General features: G+C 38.9%; 1 protein-coding gene across 2 annotated transcripts in view; it reads left to right on the forward strand.

Annotated features, from left to right (window-relative positions):
• Positions 1-23,711, forward strand: part of LOC121655127 (adhesion G protein-coupled receptor A3) — a 204,533-nt gene that overhangs the window by 26,404 nt on the left and 154,418 nt on the right. For both annotated transcript variants that reach the window (XM_042009561.1, XM_042009562.1), the window contains exons 3-6: positions 9,483-9,554; positions 14,782-14,853; positions 15,039-15,110; positions 15,918-16,081. In XM_042009561.1, the coding sequence (XP_041865495.1) occupies positions 9,483-9,554; positions 14,782-14,853; positions 15,039-15,110; positions 15,918-16,081 (380 nt within the window). The remainder of the gene's footprint in view (positions 1-9,482; positions 9,555-14,781; positions 14,854-15,038; positions 15,111-15,917; positions 16,082-23,711) is intronic.

The raw sequence follows: 23,711 nt of genomic DNA on the forward strand, positions 1-23,711 counted from the left end.
ACAATAGAGGCAATATGAATTCCATTACTTGCAGGAGTTAATAGAAGCCTTTAATCAATAGTTTACAACCATTTTCTGAAATTATTCACAGGACAGTCATGATTTGAGAAACACTAAACACAGCGTTCAGCTAGCTAACATGCTTAGATATAAAATATGGCATCATAACTGATAACACATTTCATGTTGACATTATTCACTTACTTATAGCCGGCTGTGATGCCAACTTTTTCTTGTTGGAAAGATGTTTGGTAAAAATCTCTGATTTGAAAAACGATATGAATGCTAGGTGAAGATGGCTAACACTATAGGTCACAGCTAGAAGGTTCCTGGTTTGAACCTCGTGTTTTCCATGTCCATGTGTGTGTTCTTTTTAACTTATTCCAGTTTCTTTCCACAATCCAAACATGCATGTTAGCTTAATTGGCGATTGTAAATGGACCCAAAGAGTGAGATTAGGCATGAATATTGTAGTGAGATGGACTGGTGACCCATCCAGAGTATGCCGAGCTGCTCAACAGCTGGGATTCCAAAGCTACTTCAGTGTTACTACAATCCACAGTTGTATAACTTTACTGGACAAATGAAGAGTCAAAGTATTTGTGGGTCAAGGACAATTGGAAATGAGGTCATTCTGCGTCAGGAGGTCATTGTCCTGGGTCAACTGTGAACCCCCCAGATGATACGTGGAAAAAGAGGGGAGTTACTGGAAGAAAAACAGATGAATGACTATTTTTCTGTACATTATCAGATGTTGTTCTTTGGACGTATGTAGTGACGTAACTTGCTATTTCAATACATCTGGATATTTTAGTTCGTTTATACTCGGGCGTCCTGCTGATGCACATTACGTTGTTTTTTTTATTGTGTTCCTCTCATGCTGTAATAGCAGCGCTGTATATATATAAAAAAAAAAAAAGTAATAGCAGCGCTGTAACAGAAGGTGCTGAAAAGATGGAAGAAACACAGTTTTTTGCACATTCACATATTTAAAAAATACTAAATAAATCCGATATATGGGTCCACATGCAAAGACATTGGAGTATTGGGTTGAAATCTTGGTGTGGTAATCTGATTTCTCATAATCAGATAATTCTCATGCTGTTTACATGACCACCTTAAATTATCTGACTCTAGAACTCAGGTAATGATTAGAGCATTGGTGTGCATGTAAACAGGCTCATTGTTATGAATCACTGTGGCATTTCTTCATTCAGGGATGTACAATTTCTCTATGTTCCAGATAATGTCCTCTTAATAGAAGGTCCCTGTATGTTGGATGATGGCCTGAATCCCCCCATATGGACACTGGCCCATTACTGTCGGCCAAACTGGGTCCCACGGGAGCAAGAGAAACAAAGCCCATCACTGTTCTCTGTTCAGGACACAGAATCTCACTCTATCATGGGTTCCCACTGCAGAAAGCCTCACAGTTCTGGCATAATTTCCACTTCTCATGCTGATGATGCTGCTTTTTGAAACTATGAAGATAATATGTTTAATAGTTTGGACTAAAACTAAACTTTTGTGCAATTTTATTTGATCTGCAGAAAATGTACTGTGGTCAGCAGATCCTTTTGAAATCCTTTAAAACATCATTGCTTTTAAATTAAACTCTTATGAATATAAACACTTTGGCTATATGCAGATTGCCACTGAAACCTACAAGAAACAAAGTATATTACAGGAGCAGTAATTTATTTATTCTTGGTTAGCATTACTTATTTTTCATCCACTGGACTAAACGCAGTTTGTCTAGCCAGAAGTATTTGGAGGCAGGCTGAATGGACGGCGTAGCCCTCTTAGACAGTATCAGAATTCAAAGGGCATCTGTGATTAGTCACTCTGAGAACCAGACGTCAGAGGTGCGAGGAGGCGTCCGTTTTAAAAGTTTTGCACCTCCTGTTGTTCCTACAAAGTGACGTTTATTCAGTCTTCCTCATGAGCTCGTCTCCTTGCTGGGTGGTGATTGATGAGGGAGTGGCAGACTGCTGAAGGACACATCCTCCGGCTGGCTGTGCATGAGTATGTACAGCAGGGTGAAGTTCAGAGTGCAGGCGTGAAATGGGTAGTGATGATGTGTTTGTAAACCGACCAGACCCTGAGTTATTGTTACTGGGTAGCACGAGGAAAAAAAGACAATAATTGGTTTAGTTGGGCCAATAAGATTTGATTAAAAAAGAAAAAAAAATATACATGCCTGTAAATCATTTAGTCAATATGCTTGTATTCAGATCATTTGTCGAAATGGAAAAAATAATTAGCCCTTTCAGTTAAATTAGACCATTTCATTTCAGTGATATTAACAAACGCTTTTTGCATCTTTCTTTCCTCATATGTTGAACATTGAGTAATTAATTTATTTCATTAAACATTTAAACAAATTAGTACCTATTATCAAACCCTCTTTTCAATTTCTTTTTAATTAGTAAACCATTAATTTGCAATTATCGCCTGATTGAGTCACATTTAAATGAATTCTGCTTCAGCATTTGCACTATAACTTATGCTGAGGAGGGTTTATCTGAATCTGAACTTAGATTTGCTTCTGCAGTAACATACCGTATATTTTCCTGCATTTCCTCTCCTCCTCCTCCTTCACCTCAAAGAGGAACTAAATTGAGATTGAGCCTTAAATGGATCAAAGTGTGGGCTTGAAATATGAATAGTTTTATTGTTGTTTTACAGGAGATCATTGCTGGGTCACAGCTGAGAAGAAACATGTGAGCATGATGGGTGCGACCCATTCACTGACCAAGTTTGGAGAAGCGGGAGATGAATTCTTCCTCGCTCTCCGTTACACTTCTTTGCGTTGATGATTACAGATTGTTAAATAGCAGCTGAAACATGTCAACTATTCCTCAGTTTAATAGAAATATTTAACATATTTATTTCCATCTCAGGAGTATTGGGAGTTTCTTTTTAGCGTTATGCTGTTTAAAAGAATACAACGAAAAACAAAGAGAGCAAAAGGGCTTGCATTAAAAGCGTGCCTTAGATGAATTTGCTTCACATTCTTCTTGACCTTTTTTTCTTGTTCTGGTAGAAATATCTCACACTGATGAGAGCAGTAGCTCCAAAATAGGAAGCAGTTGACAAAAGAAATCTTCCTCACACATCAGATGATTCTTGGAGCATCTGCTCTGAAATTGGCTGCAATGAATTGAGCTTCTTTTTTTTTTGGTACTCTAACTATTTTGACTGTGTGGTAAAGTGAAGTTGAATGCTTATTATTTTTTAGATATTTATTAATTTATTCTTTTTACTACTTTTTGTTCCTCTGAGTCAGAAGTGAAATCTGAGAAAATCACAGCATTTAATATGCACTACTTGTCAGTGGGAATAAATTGCACTGCAGCGATATTTGAGAAATGTTTACTTATTACTGGGAATGGATTCAGACAGCACAGACTTTAGGAGGCAAACACATTTAAAAAAGGGGAAAAAAAACACTTAACTACTGTAGAAACAAATGCCATCTCAGTTTATACTGATAATAGGGACTGGCTCAGGATGGAAGTTTGCTTGTGTAGTTTGTCTCAATGAGAAGAATGACTGACTAAAATGTGTCTGATGGTGATTTAGGTTTAATATCTTTACTATGCAAACACACACAGAAGAGTCCATTGGTATTTGATGCTTTGGCTGCTACTACAAGCTTGTCACAATGCAAACACATTGACTGAGTTTAACTGGACTGAACTGTTTGAGTGCCTGTTTCTCAGTAAGCTTTCAGCACATATTTACCCACAATTAATTAGGTGTTAACTCAGTCAGTGCTTCAAAATGTGGCCAAACCATTAATCAAAGTATCTGCAAAGTGACCCATGGATATCTAGCATATGAATATCTAGTTTAGATGGGTCTTTGTGTGCTTTTTGGGATATTATAATTTTACACAGAGTTTCAGTCTTTTTGTGTCCATAAAGCTGTAAAAAATGGACTCTTACTTTTATGTCAGTGCTACAGTATGATCCTAAGGTATTGCATGTGTTTTAAGCTTTATTTAGTTTGTTGGTTAATGAAATAAAGCTAAAAAAAAAGGTCAAAAAGAAAAAGGGTCATGAAATATTACCCTTAAAAGACATTCTGGCATGAAGAATACAAAGAAATGAATTGTTCCAGCTTTTATTTGCAACAATACAGGTCCATTGTATTTTTTCATTTCCTAGCTCTTCATTTCTTTTGGGGACAGTTCAGCAATGCAGGCAGGTCTGTCCTCCACCCGTAAGGCGTGCAACATGAGGTTTTTGAGAAATTAAAGATATTGCCTCAAAGATGCCGTATATTGCTCTGAAATTTAATTCTGTGCATTAATGCTACCATCACAAAAGTGTACAAGAACTTTGCCAGAAAATACTGATATGCTGTACACTCACAGAGACTGGTTTCAAAAAGCTGAGTTGTCCTTTTCAGCTTTGGGCTGAAGTACACTGCTTCCATTTCTTCCAGAAAAGGTTTAGAACAGTGATTGGTCTGTCCAGCATGTATACTTCCACCATGGGATGGTCCATCCCAGACAACTTTGAGCTCAGACATCTATGCCATCTCGGGATGAGGCTAGCATACTTCTTTTTTAGTTTTTATATGCTGTTATTCCAGTTCTATTTTGATTTTTGTTTCAGACTTGTGATGAAAAGCTGATAGTTAATAAATTAAGTTGATGGAACAAACAAGACATATCTTGAGTTATTAGAAAGTCCAAGAATAACCTATGTTATTATTTTTTTTTTTACCTGAAATTTGAATTCACTCATATTGCCAGTGTTTTTTTTTTCCTATTTAAGTTTGCAAAAAGCCTTAAAGGCCTGTATGGTCATCATAAGCGCAAAGAAATTAGTTCCTTCTCCCAGGGCTGCGAGCAAACTCACATTTTCCTTGCAGCCCTGGTTTGGTAGTTGTTGCAACGTGTTCTCCATGCATCATTTGGGCAGAGCTTGTTTCTGGTGTTGTGTCTGACAGCTGTGGTATGAGTGGTCAGAAATTCAAAGTGGGGGTGATTAAAAACTGTCATTTCCACTTTTCTGATGATGCATAAAGGTTCAACCAGGCTGAATAGTTTTGAGGAACAGCTGGTTGGAATGTAGACAACACATCATGTAAAGCATATAAACATATGGACACCACTCTGTGCAAAACCTCACCTGGTAACAAGCTGCAGACGAAGTATGAACATTTCTTGGACTTCCCAAAAAACAAACTAATATCTTCATGCTCACAAAGTATATGGATTAAATCTTAGTGTTAACATGTTAAAGGTGGTGGTGCAAATGTTTTCTATGTCACCATCTAAACATGCTAACCAGTAACATGGACAATAAAATACTCAAAGATATTGGCTGTATGGTAGCATTATCTAGCTTGATTCCCAGTCAGCTGCAAAAAAGCCAAATGCATAATATTGACAAAGGTCAGCACATCCCCACAGTGAAGAATCTTGAACCATCCAGTATTTGCTATTTTTTGCTAGATTAAACCGCTGAAGCTATTTAGAAATTACAAGAAAATATTTTTATTCCTTTTAGCTAATCATATATGTTTCAGCTGCTTGGCTGTACAGTGTGTGTCTTTACTGTATACAGATCTGATTATGAACCCTCTGAGACGAGTGGGATCCTTTTAGAAACAAGGTGCCTTTTTACAGACAGATGTGCAGCTCTCTGCACCAACATGCCAGGAAGGATTATGATGTAAGACGTACTAATGAATGTATCTGCTTGTCTCATTTCATTAAGTAGGCGTACAATCTAATACATCACGTAGCTTCACTTTCCATTTGGTTGAGTGCCCAAGTGGCCCCGGCAAGCTGCAGTTTTATTTGCTTGTGCGCTTCATGTTGAGTTTGACCTTTTAGTGAATCTGATGGTATTCAAATAATTACATCAACACTGAGATTTAGTTAATTAGAATTTACATGATTAAATACAGTTTGCTATTAAAGTGTTGCTTTGCCTGGAGGGTGTACGTGGTGTCTGATCAATTTGTGTGTGTTAATAGTGAGCACATCAGTGTGAATGTGTTGTCATCATTTAGACTCGGGGAGAAATCTTCCCATTAGTGTCAAATTGTGAACAGGCAGCTATCATTAGGGTCATGCGGCTCATGAGGAACCGAGAAGTTTTTAACATACAGAGCAGTTTAAATTAATTGGGAAGCACTTCAGTAGCTTCGCAAATACAAACCACAAATAGTGAAGTTTATACCGTGGGCTGCAGCTGCTCCACAAACATGCAGGACTGCGGGTGTAGAACATGGTTATTGTTTAAACATTCATCTCATCTGAGCTGCTGCAGCTGTATCTACAGTAGATATGTGGGACAAGTCTCTCCATATTATCATTTGTTTGTGTATTCATGTGTGTTCTCATTTATACAATAAAAACTCTAATAGAGGCCACGGATTTAATTTACCTCAATTAAAGAGAGTAATAGTTTTTATTTGAGGCAAGAGATAATTAAAGTCCATTTTCTGTTACATTTTCTTTGCTGTATAATTTATTAAAGCATAGTTATGAAGTACTGTTTTCTGATTCACTGTTTTACATTTTTAATACATTGCTGCTGCGTGGCTTTATCACAGATTAAAGGCTTTCAATTTTCATTCAGACATTTTTATTTTTATAAAATTGTGATTGAAGCCATTGAGATTCATTCATTCAAAATAATTCAAAATTTTACTTAATTTATATGGGAAAACAATCTGTGTTTTTTCTTTGTTAAAGTTTGTTTTACAATTTTTCCTGTTAAAAGATTCATCTACACATGAATTAAACTGCTTTCTGGGGAAACAACAACACTAATAAAACAAACAAAATCAGCAACATAAGTAAAACATGTTAAAAGGCACAGCTTAAAATCAGGAAAAAGCTCCCTGATAATTTATTTTCCAAAGCTTCTTGAAGGAGGGCACCCGGTCAGGCTACCTGGTTTCCTCTGAGACGTTGTTCCAGAATCTCACACTGAAAAAGCCCCCCTTCCCTTACAAGCAATCAATAAGATCTTCCTAAAACATACAGGCAATGATGCTAAAAGCAAGGGTTTCTTCAGTTTTGGTCCTCAGCTACCACTGCCCAGCAAGCTCCAGATGTTTTCCGTGTGTTATCTCACCTGGCTTGGATTAATGGAGGACCAAAGGGTTAGAACCCAGCCTCAGGGCTGGAGAATCTTTCCCAAGGATACTGTTTAGTGTGCAGAGTGGTAGCTGAAGATTGAACAAACAACTTTCCAGTTAAAGGATGACTTGCTCCATGTCTGCAGCCATAAGTGGATAGCTGAAGAAACCACTAAGTGATGAAACCCTATGCTGTTATAAAAGAAATGTGTAGTAAACACTTGATGAAGCTATTGCATTTTTTTCATGGTCTGCACACCATATAACCTCATGTAGCTTATATCATCTAGTGAAAGTAGAAAACCTTCAAACATTGATTTCATTTTATAATGCATATGCTTTTTAAATTATACGACATCCTTTGCTAACATTGTTTGATCCAGTACCAGATGAAGGAGGGGTTACTAAAAGAAGAGATTAAAGACTATTTCTGACAGTAAATCACAGAAAAGGATGCATACAAACATACAAAACTTACTTTCAAATAGCTTCCTCTGATTGTTAAACCTTTGGCATCCATTATGTAGCAGACTCCACCTATCCTGAACCAGGTAATGAAACACAATCATCATTTATACAATTTATTTGCAGATACTTGTTGGCTTGGATTTGTTTATCATTCAAGGTGTGGCCAACAAGGCCATGGTTTGTTTTATATGGCTTGTGATCATTCCTGATATAATTCAGACTCATGAATACCCAGGACCCTCCTCCAAACATTTAAAATTTCTAATCAATTATTTAGATGTTTTATCGACTGTGTGGCATCTGCACTTTATAACAACACTTATACAGTAGTGCAGTCACCATCTGTGGACTCCCTGAGAAGTGACCTTTGCCCCTCGGAAATATAGTCACTCAATAAGCTGCAAAATATTGAGCATTCAGCAAATTGCAGAGTGCAGAGTCGTGAGCTGCAAGATGGTTCAGGATGAAAGGAGGTGCTGCAGGCTTAGCCCCTTGCTCCAGTGGCTGTTTTTGTGATCAAAGAGAACTGCGGGTGGGAGCGGAGATGAGAGCTAGCCGCTGACTGACCCAAATGGGCCAGGGGCTTAGTCTGTCAGCAAGGCAACTTCACTTTTCTCCCCAAAGTGGAATTTGGGAGAAGAACGTTATCTACAAGAAGTCTCAGTAGAGGTTCTGGTTTTGAAAAGTCAGCAGAGATAACTTGGAAAAGTGTTGTTTCCAAATGTTCACTTACTTTTTTTGATGCAGATTACTAAAAAAATTCAGGTGAAAACAACTTGAACTCTGAAACAAGTAGCAGATATGTGCGTCTCAAGAGTTTTTGTCAAGATACAGCCCTACCCGTGCAAATACAACGTGTGTGTGTGTGTGTGTGTGTGTGTGTGTGTGTGTGTGTGTGTGTGTGTGTGTTTCTGTGTGTGTTTCTGTTCTGGACTAAACAAGATCCAGATCATTAACCTTAGAGAGGAGTCATTTTTCTGCTGCTAATAATGATTAGTCTTCTGTCTGAGTAATAATGCTTCACATCCACTAGATTAACATCAATTACTGTAAAACAGGATCAGCTAAGGCTTTTTATACAGCACATCTAGATCGCTACATGGCTCCTATAAATCTTCTGTTCTGTAAGGTGAGTGACTAAGCATCTGCCTTCATTAAGTAACAGAAAGCATCCTTCTGCAAAACGGTCCCCTGTGTGATATATAAGTAGCTGAAGCATTACCTTTATTTTCACTTTGGGACAATAACTGCCTTTGGCTGTGATTTGTTTTATGTTGGGTGACCCAGATCTTTTTTTAATTCATGACTCTTCATTAAGAAGAACAAAAAAAAAAAGAAGCCTAGGCTTATATTGTTACTCATATGGAGAAAAAAACAACCATTCTTCTCATTCTCGTCATACTAGACATCCAGGGCAGAGTTAACAGAAGCAAGGGACACAATTTCAGGAAGTTTTTCTTGGCCTGCCGAGAAAACCAAAGAGGAGATTATTTTGAGATCCATTTTTAGTATTATGAACTTTTAGAGGAGGCGGTGTGGGTGGACAAAGAGTGGCCGGCTGGAAGTTCCACGTGTGTTTTTGCCTTTTTGCTGAATGTAGTCCAGGCCCACAAGCTAGCAGGAAATAGTTTGTGCGGTCCAGCCAAATAAAATCTGTTTGTTTCTTTATTTTATGTATATGCTTGAAAACAAAGTTATTTCAATTTTGCAAGGAAGCATGTTACTACCTGTACTCTGGTGTGAATAATGTAAACATCTTCATGAATCATATGAACAAATTATGTACTCTGCAACCATCAGCTCCTTAAATTTGAAATTAAAATGAATTTGGATGGATGGATCAATGGCTATAGTAAATAGAATTACCATCATTGACTCTATCTGTCTGTCTATCTATTCTCCAGGGACCTGAAGAATAATCTGATAAGTACGGTGGAGCCTGGAGCCTTCCGTGGTCTTCTGGCTTTGAGAAGACTGTAAGTATAATGAAGCCTTAGAATAGCCTTTTCCAATGGGACAATAGAAAAGTGACGACTGTAAGACAACCGCAGAAGACTGGATGGAGGCTGTACATGTGCATTAAAATTTCATGTGTCTGTGTCAGAAGAAAAGGAATCTCAGCAGGGCCACATGGATTAATACAAGGACACTGGTAAAGAAAAACCTAAAATTCCATAATTCTTGAGCTGGCAGCTTTAAAGACATCCGTTTGTACCTTGACTGAACTAAAACGTTACTTATCGGCCACAAGATTATGCCCACCTGCCTAAAACTGACACTGAATTGTAGCCAAAATAGACCTGACCTACAATATCTGAGTGTGGACTCCACTAAACCTCTGAAGTTATGTCGTGACATCTGACACCAAGCCGTCAGCAGCAAATTCTTTAAGTCCTGTAAGTTGCAAAGTTCTACCAACGCAGGTCTGGCTTGTTTGTTTACCAGATCTGACAGACACTCAGCTAAATTGAGATCTGGAAAAGTCTGGAATAGATGTAATATAATGACTTAATCTGTGTTTTTATTTTGTTGTCAGTGGTCATGATGCCATTATTTTCATGGAAAATATTAGTTCATTTTTAATTTGATGGCAGCAACACGTTGCTAAAACGCTGGAAAAGGAGCAACAAAAGTCTGGAAAAGTAATTGGTACAATTCAAAACAAATGAAGAAACATTTGACAACTAATTAGGTTCATTTGCAGCAGTTCAGTAACATGACTGGGTATATAAAGAGCATTTCAAAGAGGCAGAGCCTCTCAGATATAAAGCTGGACAGAGGTTCACCAATCTGTGACAAACTTAATCTAAAAAAATGTGGAACAATTTTAGAAACATGTTACTCAATGTAAAATTGTGAAGACTTTGAAGATTCCACAATCTGTAGGATATAGTTTAATCAAAAGATTAGAATAGAATAGGAAGAAATCTCTGTGTGCACGGGACAACCCGAAGGTTAAACGTGGATGCTTGTGGTCTTCTTCTCAGACAGCAATGCATTAAAACCAGACATGATTCTCCTGGAAATCACTGCATGGGCTCAGGAAGATCTCCAGAAATCACTGTCAACACATTTCACCCTGGAATCCATAAATTCAGATTAATGCTATATCATGCAAAGAAGAAGCCATGTGTGAACATAATATTGAAACGGAAGGTAAAAAAAAATTATCTGCAATCAAATAAAAATGTAAAATGCTTTTTGGCAACCATGGACACAGTGTCCAGAAGAGACTAAAGAGGAGAGGAAGCATCACGCTTGTTATCAGCAGACAGTTCAGTAGCCTGCACCTCTGATGGTATAGAGTTGCATTATTGCCTATGGCTTGGGTATAGTGGGAGTTTCAGAGCAACATCTACTTCCATCCAGACGTCTTTGGGATAAGGTCTTAAATATTTAATTAGGACAATGCTAATCCACATTCTGCATCCATCACAACAGCATGGTTTTGCAGGAGAAGAGTCTGGCTGCTGAACTGGCCTGCCTGCAGTCCAGACCTTTCACCTACAGAAAACATTTGCTACATTAGGAAACAAAAACATCTATCAAGAAAGGTCCAGGGGCCTCATTTATCAAGCTGGCATAGGAACAAAAACCAGCGTACGGCAAATATAGTCAACTTTTGGAATTCATGAAAACCAAACTTGATGGGATAATGTTCCTACCTTCTCACAACTCTGACCCAGGTGTACGCACATAATCTGGAAAAACTGGAAACGGCGACGCCAACGGTACAGAATAAATTCAAGGAGATGATGTGAAATGTAAGACATTTGTGCACAATCAAATATTACCTTTCAGACCACATGTTAGATATTAAAGCTGTTTGCAGAAATTAATAAAGAGACACATTTGATATTAATTCTCCTAAGAGTGCATACTCGGGAAGGAAAAAAACAAAAAACAGGATTTTCAAGAAAAAGGGAGATGGTATTAATAAGAACCTCAACCACTAAAATATGTTCTGTCATTGTGAAACAAAACTTACATGTTATAAAAATCTATCCAGCGAAATAAGGTGGACAGTCTGCTGCATGTTGCAGTCAGTGAGAAAAGTAGCTTTGGTCCTTCATTCCAGCAGAGCGGGACGCAGACTGGAGGCTGGAGGTCTAGAAGTGAAGCAATGCTAATGAAACACACAGATGTGGATTTCCTTTTATTTACTTATTCTTACACAATACTTTTTTTTATTGTTGTCCTAAATTCTGTCCAGACGGTTTTTATTTCCCGAAACTCCTTGACCACCTTGTTAATAGCGGTGATAGTCTCTCTGCATCGCCCACCCTGCTGGAGCTCCCAGCTACTAGAAAGAAATACCAATCTCAGATGTATCTGTACATATTTATTTTATAAATTAAATCAAAGGACTAAACTACCAGCATCAGTACTGTCATTTAGCAGACGCTTTTCTCCAAACACAAATCGATCTCCCGCATGGTCGATGGCAGTGGTGTGCACAGACGTTTTGAGGGGCAGGGGCTCAGTTTTAAAAAAAGGGCTTAGAAAAATGCTGCTTGGAATAAAGAAAAAAACTATTTGTCAAATTATACAATCTGTGACAAAAGAGATGGACAACTGGAGAACACTGTGCAATGTGGTTTATGAATATGTTGTAAAAACTTCACTGAAGAAAAAGCCAAACATACCCGCGTTTGTAGTGACCACTTAACCTAACATTTGGCAAGATACCGCTGATTATGGCTAGTGCCAAGCTTGTTAAGTGGGCAGTCGGCTAATTTAGACTCAGCCGTTCAGGCTGTAATGAGACAGACAGGCTACTTTACAACAGGGACGAATAGTTTGATATCAGGCTTAGTTTGGGAGCAAAAGGTGCCCTCGAAATAGTTAAGCATTACCTGAGTAGTGGCAGGCGGAGTGGTGGGAGGTAACTTCACGGACGGTCTGTTGCAATGCAAAATGCACATGCTTATAATGTACCTCATTGGCGCTCGCTTTGCATGATCACGTTACCAAAGAAACGACAGGAACGAAACATGTGCAAGGGTTGTGTGATCGCATCAACATAGTGGGGCACATACAGTATATAAAAAAAATAATTCTGATAAAAAGGACACTTTTTCAGCCCTGATGGCAAGGGCAAGTGCTTCAGCACCGCCAAGGCTCTATCTGTGCATGCCAGTGGTCGACGGATGCCCTGCTGACTGAGATATCCAGCCGTATGTTTCAGTGCCTCTGCCGTGTCTTCCCTTCTTACACTACGGTGACAGCATCTGCCACCAGCTGTCACTATTCTGCCTTTCTGACACCGTGCCCACCGATAAAACATTCTTACGTTTTTCAACGTGGTCCATAAGGATCTCTGTCTCACACCCAAAAAATTCAACTTCTTCCCTCTTTTCCCCTCCCAAGCCATCATGCAAATGATGTGATGGATATGTACTAATGGTGTTGACCTGACCTTTTATTGCCACCATGTGGGTGTGGGAAGGCATTCCCTCATATGTGCCTGCTTCAAAGTTGATTCTGATTCATAAACGGAAACAGGTGGGGGTCATGCGTGTGCACGCTTTTATAAATCTGAAAGTAGAAGTGCGCCGCATTTCCTTTTTGCGCTGCAGACGCTACCTGTAGTTTGCTTTGCTACACACAGTTTGATAAATGAGGCCCCGGAACTGTTCGAGCAGCTAGAATTCTGCATCAGGCCAGAATGGGACAACATTCCTCTCCTTCAACTCCAGCATCTGGTCTCCTCACTTCCCAGATGTTTACAGACAGTGATGCTACACAATGCTAAACATCACCCTTTCCCAGCTTTTTTTAAAATGTTGGTGACATCAAATATTTCCTTGAAATGTAAAATGTCTGATATGTCATTTATGTTCTGTTGGGAATAAAATATTGCTTTACGAGACTTCACACACTGTTTACATTTTATACAGCATCCCAGCTGTTTGGAATTGATTTTATATTAAGTAAGAAATTTGAGTGGTTAGTCACATTACTTGTTTAGAATTGATAAAAAATGACACACTGCCATACCAAAGTGATAATAGAAATTGGTGTTTGCATTAATTTGATGACACTCATACTAACTAAATGTGCTTTCTTCCTCAAACTGTTGTTTTTCTCAATAGATAGTGTACACAAAACCCGGGAGTGTCTTTTTATAACTCTCCCAACCTCATCATTTTTAGGAGAGTGGATGTACCTGATGAATGAGCAGTTTATTTGTAATATGATTAATAGCTCAAAGCTAACAAAGAGCAGGAGGTTATACAAAAGAAACAGATGAGTATGAGACAGCGTTATGATCTGGTACGGCCAACTACTGCATTACATAAATAGAACATAAATACAGGATAAGAAAAAAAAAAAAAAAAAGACAGGATAAGAAGGTCATCACACCCAGAAACGGGTCATACCAAAACAAGAACAGCTGTGGTGGAAAAGGTGTGCACATTTTTTAATGATTTTTTATTCATTAAAGTTAGTTCGTACTACTTAAAGTTGTATTTTTCAGAGTTGTTCAGATTTGATTTGTTCTCTAAATTTATTTGTCATACAAACATACACAAAGCTGTTGAAGAGTTTACAAAAATACTCAAAGTTCACTTTTCATTTGCTTGTGGTGATTTCTTCTCCTCAAGCAATTTTCTCCATGATTGCTCTGCCTGGTTTTAGAATAAAAAGTTAGGGAGTGAGTTACATGATTGCAGCCTTGATAGTTAGTGGGATCTGGACTGGCAGGGATGCGAACAGTGAGTTAGCCCTGCTGATTCAGGGCGCGTGTGCGCACGGCTTGAGAGAAGCAGAGGGCTAATTTAAGTGCTCCCCAACTGGTGATTATTCAAGTGCTCTGCTTATTTTCCCACAGCTGCTCCAGCGTAGCGGCTCTTTAATTACAGTGTGCAAGGGCACGGTGCTTCGGACACGACAGAGCTCAGCCACTCGCATATGGAAGCCTGCTGCATGCATTTGAATGCGTTTGTTTTGATATGTGTGTGCCAGGAGTGGTTTTATGAGGAGCAAAATGTTAGAGAGGGTCAGGATAAGCTTTCCAGTAAGCTGAATAGATGACAGACACAACCTGTCTTTACAGCTGCTTTATCTTCCTGCAGGAATGCATAAAAACATGCAATACAGACACATTACTCATTTCTATTCTTCTTTTGTTCTGATAACAATATTTGTTAAATTTTTAAAAAGTAAGTTGTGTTTCTCTTTGCCGTTCTGTCCATTTAGGGATTTGTCTAACAACAGAATTGGCTGCCTTTCACCTGAAATGTTTCTTGATCTGGGCAGCCTTTCAAAATTGTGAGTAATTCCTTACTTGGAACATGCATTTTAATTTCTTATGGCCTTAGATTGAATTGTTTCTTTTGGGAATTTCACCTTTTACGTGGCTTTAGTAATGCATGAAAAATGTAGTAGTGTGGGATTATTATGTCTGGGTTGTAACCCCTTTCTGGATGTGTGTGTTTTCTCTTTTCCATAAACAGGAATTTATCTGGAAACATCTTCTCCACTCTGACAGCCAAACTGTTTACTCACCTGGTGGCTCTGAAAGTCCTGTAAGGCAAACACACTTTAACTTGTTAATATTCTAAATAAGTAAGCTGTTGGCTTTTTGCATTGCAGGTACTATTTTCTTCACTTGCCAATAATGCCTTTGTCCTGGGACGGCGTGCCTATATACTATGTTTAAATTGTCCACTCAGCCATTACAATAAGTTACTTTTTTTGTAGCTCTATGTAAATTTTCAACTGAAACTTTTCATGTTTTTTGATGAAGTGTACAGTCTGCAGGGAGGTCAGGAAGCTGTCTGCTCTCTGATTGGATAGTTTGATTTGTCACCATCCAATTAGATAAAAGTTGCACATGCAGTTATGTGCTTTGCATCTGTGAACAGGATTTTCACAAAAGAACTTCATTTTTTTCCACAAATAGAAATCTTTTTTTTTACAACCATGCAAACCCTTTTTTGCACATTTGCAAACTTAAATTTTTCAGACAGGCTGTTTTTACAGGATGACAGGATGATTTACAGATGCAAACTCTGAAATAATGTGCAAGCATTCATTTACAACTGCAAAATATTTATGACTTGATATTGAGCCCATAACTTGTAATTATCAGTATCTGATGCACAATTGTGAAGCTTCGCATTCAAGTAGTGTCTGAAATTCAGGTAACCCTATCTACCGGTCTAGCGAGTGGATAGACACACTATATACTGGGTGAGTGAGTGACAATCTGACCACAGCCAATTAAACCACAATTAGCTTTCATCAGTTGCTTTCCTGAAACATCAAACATGCTAGAACTAAAACCTTTAGAGTGAGTTAAGTGTGGCTTGTGACTGATGCTGGTATTTCAGGCATTTCAGCTCTGAGAGGTTGTTCTGCGACTGTCAGCTGAAGTGGCTGCTCCTCTGGGCTCGACGCAACTCGGTGAGGATTGGTAACGACACAGTCTGTGTTTTCCCCACCCACCTCCATGGCCTGGAGTTTCGCCAACTACGAGAACATCAACTCAAATGCGGTAAGAACACATCCATGATGTTGTGAAGCCCTGCTGATTGTGAATGGATCTTAACTTGGTACCAAACTGGGGTTTTTAGGGCAACGCAATTAACACTAGAAAAACCAAAGCTGAGCCATTTGGCGTTTCTACCTTCCATGCCCAGAGGGCAGCCAAATGGCTGGATTAGTTTTAGCTAATATCCTAACTCAGGTGTGAACGACACTATTGTTCTGTAAATGAGATGTTCTGTGAGCAACCCCCCACAAGTTGGCCAAGGTGTGGGGGGTTGCTCACTCTCACTCTCTTATTCACCTTCTTGGCTCCCAAATAAGAATGTGCAAGCTCACTGGCAAGCTCCACCAGGAAGTCCACCAGCTTCCCCTGCACAGTGGAGATGCTCAGCACAATATTTCTAAGACCAGTGTAAGCACAACCTGTCTAGCAAGCTGCAACGACAAATGACGGAAAAAGTTGTTCATCAATGGTGATGTGCCTGCCTGGGTTGTAGGATGAGATACAGTTGGAAACGAAAGACCTCCAAATATCAGCAACTGCAGCAAACCTGTCAGTCTCAGCTCGTTCACTACGTGTGTCCATGTCATCAAAGCGTAGGTGTTGCATGATGTCTTGGAAGCGGTTTCGAGCCATGATCCTGGTGATCAGTGGGTGGCCCAGTTTTGAAGACCATGTGTCACGCAGTGATGGAAGTCTAATTACCCCTCGCAAGAGAAGAATGGCAACAAACGCCATTAGTTCAGGGACGGCCATGAACCAACTGCTCTCCTCTGTCCGACGTCCATGCTGAACAGTCCACTCCTGAACAGTTCGAAGCATGTCAAGAGTGATGAAGCAGAGGAAGCTCTGTAGGCGACTGGACACCGTTCTTCTGACCAAAGCTGTCGGCTCTCCGTCTGTAGCATATGGTTCTACTGGGCTTTGATTGAAAGGCCTCCCCACCTGTCCTTCACACCATACTGTGCCATCGTTTGCGTTCTCCACTGGCCCAGTGTGGGTCTCCACTCGACCTCTCTTTACTGGGGGCAGTGAAGTCTCCTCATCAGAAGAAACTTCAGAATCTGAGCTCATCTGAAGGACGACATCATCTCCATCTGAGTCGCAAGGGTTGACATGATCCAGGATCATGTCCAAAGCCTGCTGAGCGCTGTAGACTTTTGGCATCTTCACTTCTTGGCTTACCGTTGTTCACCATGAAAATCTTGAAGCTGTGAGTGAGCTACTTATCCACCTCAGTTACCTAGTTTAGTCGTTCACACCGACGCCCACCATTTCACCAATTTGTGAAGCACCCACAACAATCCCACAATGTGGTGAAACCAGTTTTGATTTTGCTTTTCTGTTCCCAGGTCAAAAGGAATGTAATTATCTCTCATTTGAAATACTTGATTATGCTTTCCTTTTGGCCTTTGTGGAAACAGAAACGTGATAATCTCTCACTTGAAAGCAAGCTGGGCGTACAATAGTGTGATGACGATGAAAACTCACATGACCAATGCTCAATAAAGGGTACATGAAAATGTGAGAAATGGTCAAAAGCACATATACCGTTTGTGGTGAGTGAAACTATACAGCACAGTTGAAAGCAGACTACAAGGCTCTTTTCAAGCACACTCCTCCCCCCAAGTAGTATGCTTGAACAGCTAACGGCAGGTAATGGCTGTGTTTACAAATGTAAAGGTGCTAATTGTTGGCCATTGAATTGTTAATTTCAAACCGGGCAGCCTTTTGGCTGTACTCTGGGCATGGTAGAGGGGTAAGAAATCTCTGGGTTTTCTAGTGTTAATTGGTTAATATTTCATTTTACAATGTGATATATGATTTTGATAATGAGAAAGATTAAGGTGGTCTCCAACATTCACTCATCCACTTTGTGACACGTTTTTCACTTAGCTACCTGATGCTAAGCAATAAAGTGTTAGCTAGCTAAATTACACTGTAAAGATTTTTTCATCAACAGTAATGCCATAAAAACTAAAATCAATTTAATTGTAATTCATTTGCATATGTTTATCAACCACAAAAAAACCAGTGTCTGCTTATCAAAATTACAGAAAATGTACGAAGTTAGATCCTAAAGTAACTGGCACTCAGTTACTGGAGGATGTCATGGCTTATGGTGTTTTGTTACAGTTCATTAATTTCTGTTGTCTTTGAGTCTTGTGCTTTTTTTGTCTTATTTTGTAGTCTGTATCTTCTTTTCTCCTTACTTCCTGTGCAGTGTACATCTGGTTTAACTTTGTTGATTGCTCCGCCTGCTCCTCATTTAGTTAGTTTCCCTGGTTTCTTCTGTGTTTTGCCAGATCATCATCATTACTTTGTCTTTCTCCAGTCCAGTTTGTTTCTCTGTTTTTGGTATGCGTTTCCAGTATCCTGCAGTAGCAAAGTTTTTTGTCTATTAAACGTTGACTCCTTCCTGGTACCTCATTTGAGAACAGTGCATGCATGGGCAGATAAAAAGACCACAGATAACATGATTCACCATGGCAATAGGTGAAAAAAAGGGTCACTCCTTGCTCCCTACTGAGAGCATGTCCACGATGTGTCATATGAACAATATGAGGGCTGAGAATGTTGTTCAGCTACATGATCGATTGTGCAGAAAAACGGTAACGCTCAAACAAATTATCACGAGGGAATGATAAAACATCCAGGCGGAGTCTGATCACCCTTTCCCTAAGTAGATATCTGCAGAGTAATTGTGCTTTGATGTCAGCTGGCTCTTCAAGAAAAGGACACGCCATGTCTGACACTTCCTTCAGTCTGCAGACTGCAGCTAAAGAGGACAAACTCGGGGTTAGTTGACGAAAACCTGCCAGCGAGCAGGTTAGCTTCACGGAGTCTGTTGCCACAGTAACTGACTCAGAGTTACACTGAACTCGCTTTGTGAAACCGAAAACCGAGAGTTTCCCTTAATTCGGAGTCAACTAACTCAGCGGTTTCACTAAACCCGCTTTTTGTTCTCAAAACACGATACTGAATTAGAGACAATAGGCTTTTTTATATCCACACTACTTCAATCTAACAACACATTGATATTTAAATTTGAATTTTCAGTTAAAAAGTATTTAATGAATACTTGATTAGTAGAGAGCAAGTTAATAAGATAAACTTAATCTGGAAGGAAAATTTGTGACATCATTTCCTGTAATTGTCAATAACAAGCAAAGTTGTGTTTCTGTATCATTTATACTGCTTGTTCTTATCCTTATGTATATATATATATCAACAATATAAATTAAACCCCCAATGAAAAACAAATATAGTTGAACTACAGGATATATATATTTTTTTTTATTATTTTATTTTTTTAAGGAAATTTGAATATATTAATGAAATAATTTTATACATTTATTTTTTCGGAGCAGGTATTCCATAAGACCACACACCCATTTTACAGTACACATTTTATGTTAGTGAATTTCAGATCTTAAGTCTGTAGTTAATAGTTTCTGAAGATATACAATTTGAATTTGATTAACTTTGATGAAAGGAAAAAAAATGGCATGGAGGCAGGTGAAAATATATGAAATATACTTTTACTACATTTCCAGATTTAGCACCATAATTGGTCCAAATAGATCCAACAATCTATTTTTCCCCATCTGTTATCCTACCTGTTGTAAAGTGTTTGACAAACCTAATATAAAAGCAATGATTTTGTCAAAAATTGTAAGGGAAATTGCCCAATGTTACAATCTGTCCTGCCACTACTCCAGCACTCCACACCTGTTCCTCATCCTCTCATCAGTAATCTAGTCAACCTGCCACACCTGTCTTCCTTTGTTCCCCAGTCCTTTATATACCCCACCAGTTCAGTCACTCCTTGTCGGACCTTAAACCACACACCTCAAGGACTCACTCCCGTTCCGTCTCCAGAGTCCTCACGTCCCTGTTGGTAATTGTATGTGTATCTGCAATATTCCATTCTGTAAATAAATCTGTTAAACATCCCCTTGTCTTCCTGGAGTCCAAGTGTAACACCCAACACTATGATACAATGTCTTTTGGTGTTTTTGCTTTAGGTATATTTTGCCACTTTAGGATGTAGCAGTAGCCTTCAAAGAACCAAATAAATAGCCTGCGCTACAGGAGATGGTATTTCTAATCCTCAGATAAACTGCAGCTCTTGTTGCTGGTAAAATAAATGAGCTGTGCTCCCTTGTGCCTTCTATTTGTTGTCAGAGTGCATTCAATAAAACGTGCAGTATAACACTTGAGCCGGTGGTCAGATTGTTGACTGACTGCTCTGCAACAACCGAATACTGTCTGGATACAGCATGGAGCATTTGTTACCTCAGAACTGTACTTATCTGCACAAAGCATGTCATGTTTTCTGTACAGTTTGTTTTTAGCATGATTAATTAAACAGTTATGGTCTGATTTGCATGGAAATATTACCTGAGGTGGGGCGTGACCTAACTGAAAAGTAATTTGCTTTTGTTCTGAATCCAGTTCCTGTTCTGGATCCAGGATGTTTTCTTTTAGCCTTGGAGGAGCTTTGGTGTGCAGTCTCAGATCTCTTCTTGTTCTTCTGGAAAATGGAAGATCCCTTGTATAAAAACTATGCAGCATGATTCATATTTTCTATTACACCACGAGCAGAAAAGTACAGATGTGTTGAGCTCGACACCCAAATTAAAGAATATAAAAGGGACCTTATCATTTTTATAGAGATTATTCTCAACAAGCAGAAAGATTCCATTTTTAACAAGGATTCATTTTTGTACTCCAATTTATTGTTGTACACACAGTAATGTGGGACAGTTATGGGCAACACTGTATGTTACCTGCCTTTGCACAATGAGATGATATGTGCATGTGTTAATTTTCGTTAACATGTACCAGTGGTTACACTTATGGCCTATCTGTCTTCTCTAAACTACAATAAAAGTTTTACAGGCTATTTGCACCACTGGGAGAGTTAAGTTGCCAACACGAAGGCATAGTCCTACCTGGTTTAAGTTAATATAATCACAGTGTCACTCCAAGCTTCACTATGGTCCAATGTCTCCATGTCTCAGCCTATTATGAAGTACAACCTAATCCCACTTGGTAAATTAGATATTTCTCTGATCTACCTCATGCACAGATGAATACCCTTTATTTTCCACAATTTCACCACAAAATGTATCACGTTATAGTGCAATGCATTGCATGTTTTTACAGTAAAACTTATCAATTTACACGTGAGAGCTCTACATACTCTAGCAAAGCAACAGAGGGAAAGGATGGGGAGGATTGTTTGTAGTTTTTGTGATATATACAAGTATTAAAAAAGCACATTAGTGCAAAGTATCAAAGATTAGTACAGATATGTATTTTTTCGCTGTGACAGTAAAATGGTTTACTCACCAAATGAAACCTGTTGCCAACAGTGAAAAGAAACGTCTTTCTTTCTTTAGCTTGGATTCTTCCACAAACCTTTTTTCACTGTTTTCCTCCATTTCTCTATTTCCTTCTTGCTTTGGTCCATAGAGAAAATGTATCTCATATGTGAAAGCATCATGTTCTATTTCTTCTCACACAGGGACATGGCAGAAGGATGAAAAAATCTTGAAATGTCGGGGTATATCCGTGTGTTTGTGCACATGTGAGGGAAAGGCTCATACATGAAAATGAACTGTGTGCATGATGTAGCACAGCGAGCAAAGAACAAATCAGGAGAAATGTTTTCTGCTGTGTGCCATGTACATTTCCCACTTTACAAGTTTCATTATTCCTTGTAATCCTAACTGGATGGGTTTTTCATTTACACAAAACAATCCAAAGCAATTACAGGGTAATTCTGCACAGTCCACAGACAAAGAGCCAAGAGAGAACCCAGTAGCAGGAGAAAGAGCACTCCTTTCAGACCTTAAAGCATCCATTATGGGATTACAGTGATAACGTTATGGGCTCTCTGCACTTGCCGTACTTGGCTTCCATTCGCTGCTCCACAGTACAAGTCCATATTGCACTACTTTATTTATTCACTTGGCAACAAGCAGTCTCTGGTTGTGGTGACCTGACAACTACATTTTTTTATGTTATTCGGTGGTTATTTTCACATGGCTGCACTTTGTAAAGGAAAGTCATAAAACAGTGCATCCAAAATCTTGTTAGGATTGTGTAGCTATTTCTCAGCAGCTGATACCACATTCCTTTCATGAGAAATGGTACAAAATCCCTCATCAAAACTCACATACCATAGAAAATATTTTCTTTTTCTTTTTTTGACTGGTATTTATTGACTATCGTTTTTATGAAGATGTGCTATGGAAGATCCATCTGTTGCTTTCTGCAGAGTGATGGATAACAGATTTTTGCCCCAAACATTCCTGCTATGAGCCCTCGGCCCTCCCATAATACAGGTCAGGTGCTGCCTGCAAATGAGCGGGAACTGAGGAGCGTGCTGCTTCCTGACAGGATCAGGTGCTTCCTGTGTTTAGCTCAGAGGCATCTGTTTGACTCATCTAGTGATGGCCACATGCTTCTTAAACACTGCTGGCAAGAGAGCAACAGCTCAGGCATGAAGTGCAGAGCAAACATGACATGTCACACGTTACCTGAGAAGGCTCTGCTTTCCATACATGCTTCTACAACACAGTAGCGCCACTGCATGTTCTGGTTATCAAGCATAATTACTTTCATTATTTTGAATTTTATATACAGGTTTGTGTCCTTGGGTATCACATTTATTGATTTAATGATACAGAAAATTAATAAAACATACCTCAACATAGTTTTTTTTTTATAAGTTCTGTCTTGCATCTCTTTAATAACTTTCTTACAGAGCTGGATAATTGGAGGTTGTAGGAACAGGCCTATGTGCAAGAATTAAATAGCTAATTATTTTAATATAAATATAATATTCAAATTTTTAAGCAGATATTTTGTTAATTTATCCTCAAATTGCTCATTGTAATCCTCAGTTATGTTTATTAATTGCATTCTAATTTATTATAGTTCACCTTTGCACCTTCAACCCACCGTGTACTGTGGGTTGTTTTGCTGAAAGAGCAAAAACCTTTACCTCAAACTTACTTTTCTGATACTTGGCAACACACCTCACTGTGAAATGCCTCAACAGTCACCATAACTTTGATTTAGTTGATCTATTAAGTCTCAAAGGCAGCAAAGCAGTCCCTTACCCCACAGGTTGACAGAACCTGCACCATATTTTGTTGCAAACAGATTTTTTGTCCCCACATAGGCTAAATTTTGGCACAAATAAACATAACTCTTGTTGGAGAATATTGTCAGTTTGTGAGACATTCAGGGACCAGCCAATGAATATTCAAGCAACACATAAAGCAACTAGAGCTTTTCATACTAACAGTTTGGATTAACACAAAGATGGCATGAAGAGAAAGTGCTCATTCAAGCTGTCCTTCAGAGCACCTCTAAGGCCATACATGTATTTAAAGAACTTGTAACATGGTATGTGCTGTCAGCAATAACTGGTCATTGCCCATATCGATGCATCAGTTCATGATTATTACATGACATTATAACAACCTTTTTTCTTTTTATCACCTCATTCTGGAGGGGCTTGTGGAATCTACAGTCCGATAGTTGGTAATCTTATCACAGGTGCTGCATTAAGACTTTCATTGTGAGCATAGTAGGAATTCAGGGAGCTGAAGGCTGC

Source organism: Melanotaenia boesemani, chromosome 16, assembly GCF_017639745.1.
Source record: "Melanotaenia boesemani isolate fMelBoe1 chromosome 16, fMelBoe1.pri, whole genome shotgun sequence".
NCBI lineage: Eukaryota > Metazoa > Chordata > Actinopteri > Atheriniformes > Melanotaeniidae > Melanotaenia > Melanotaenia boesemani.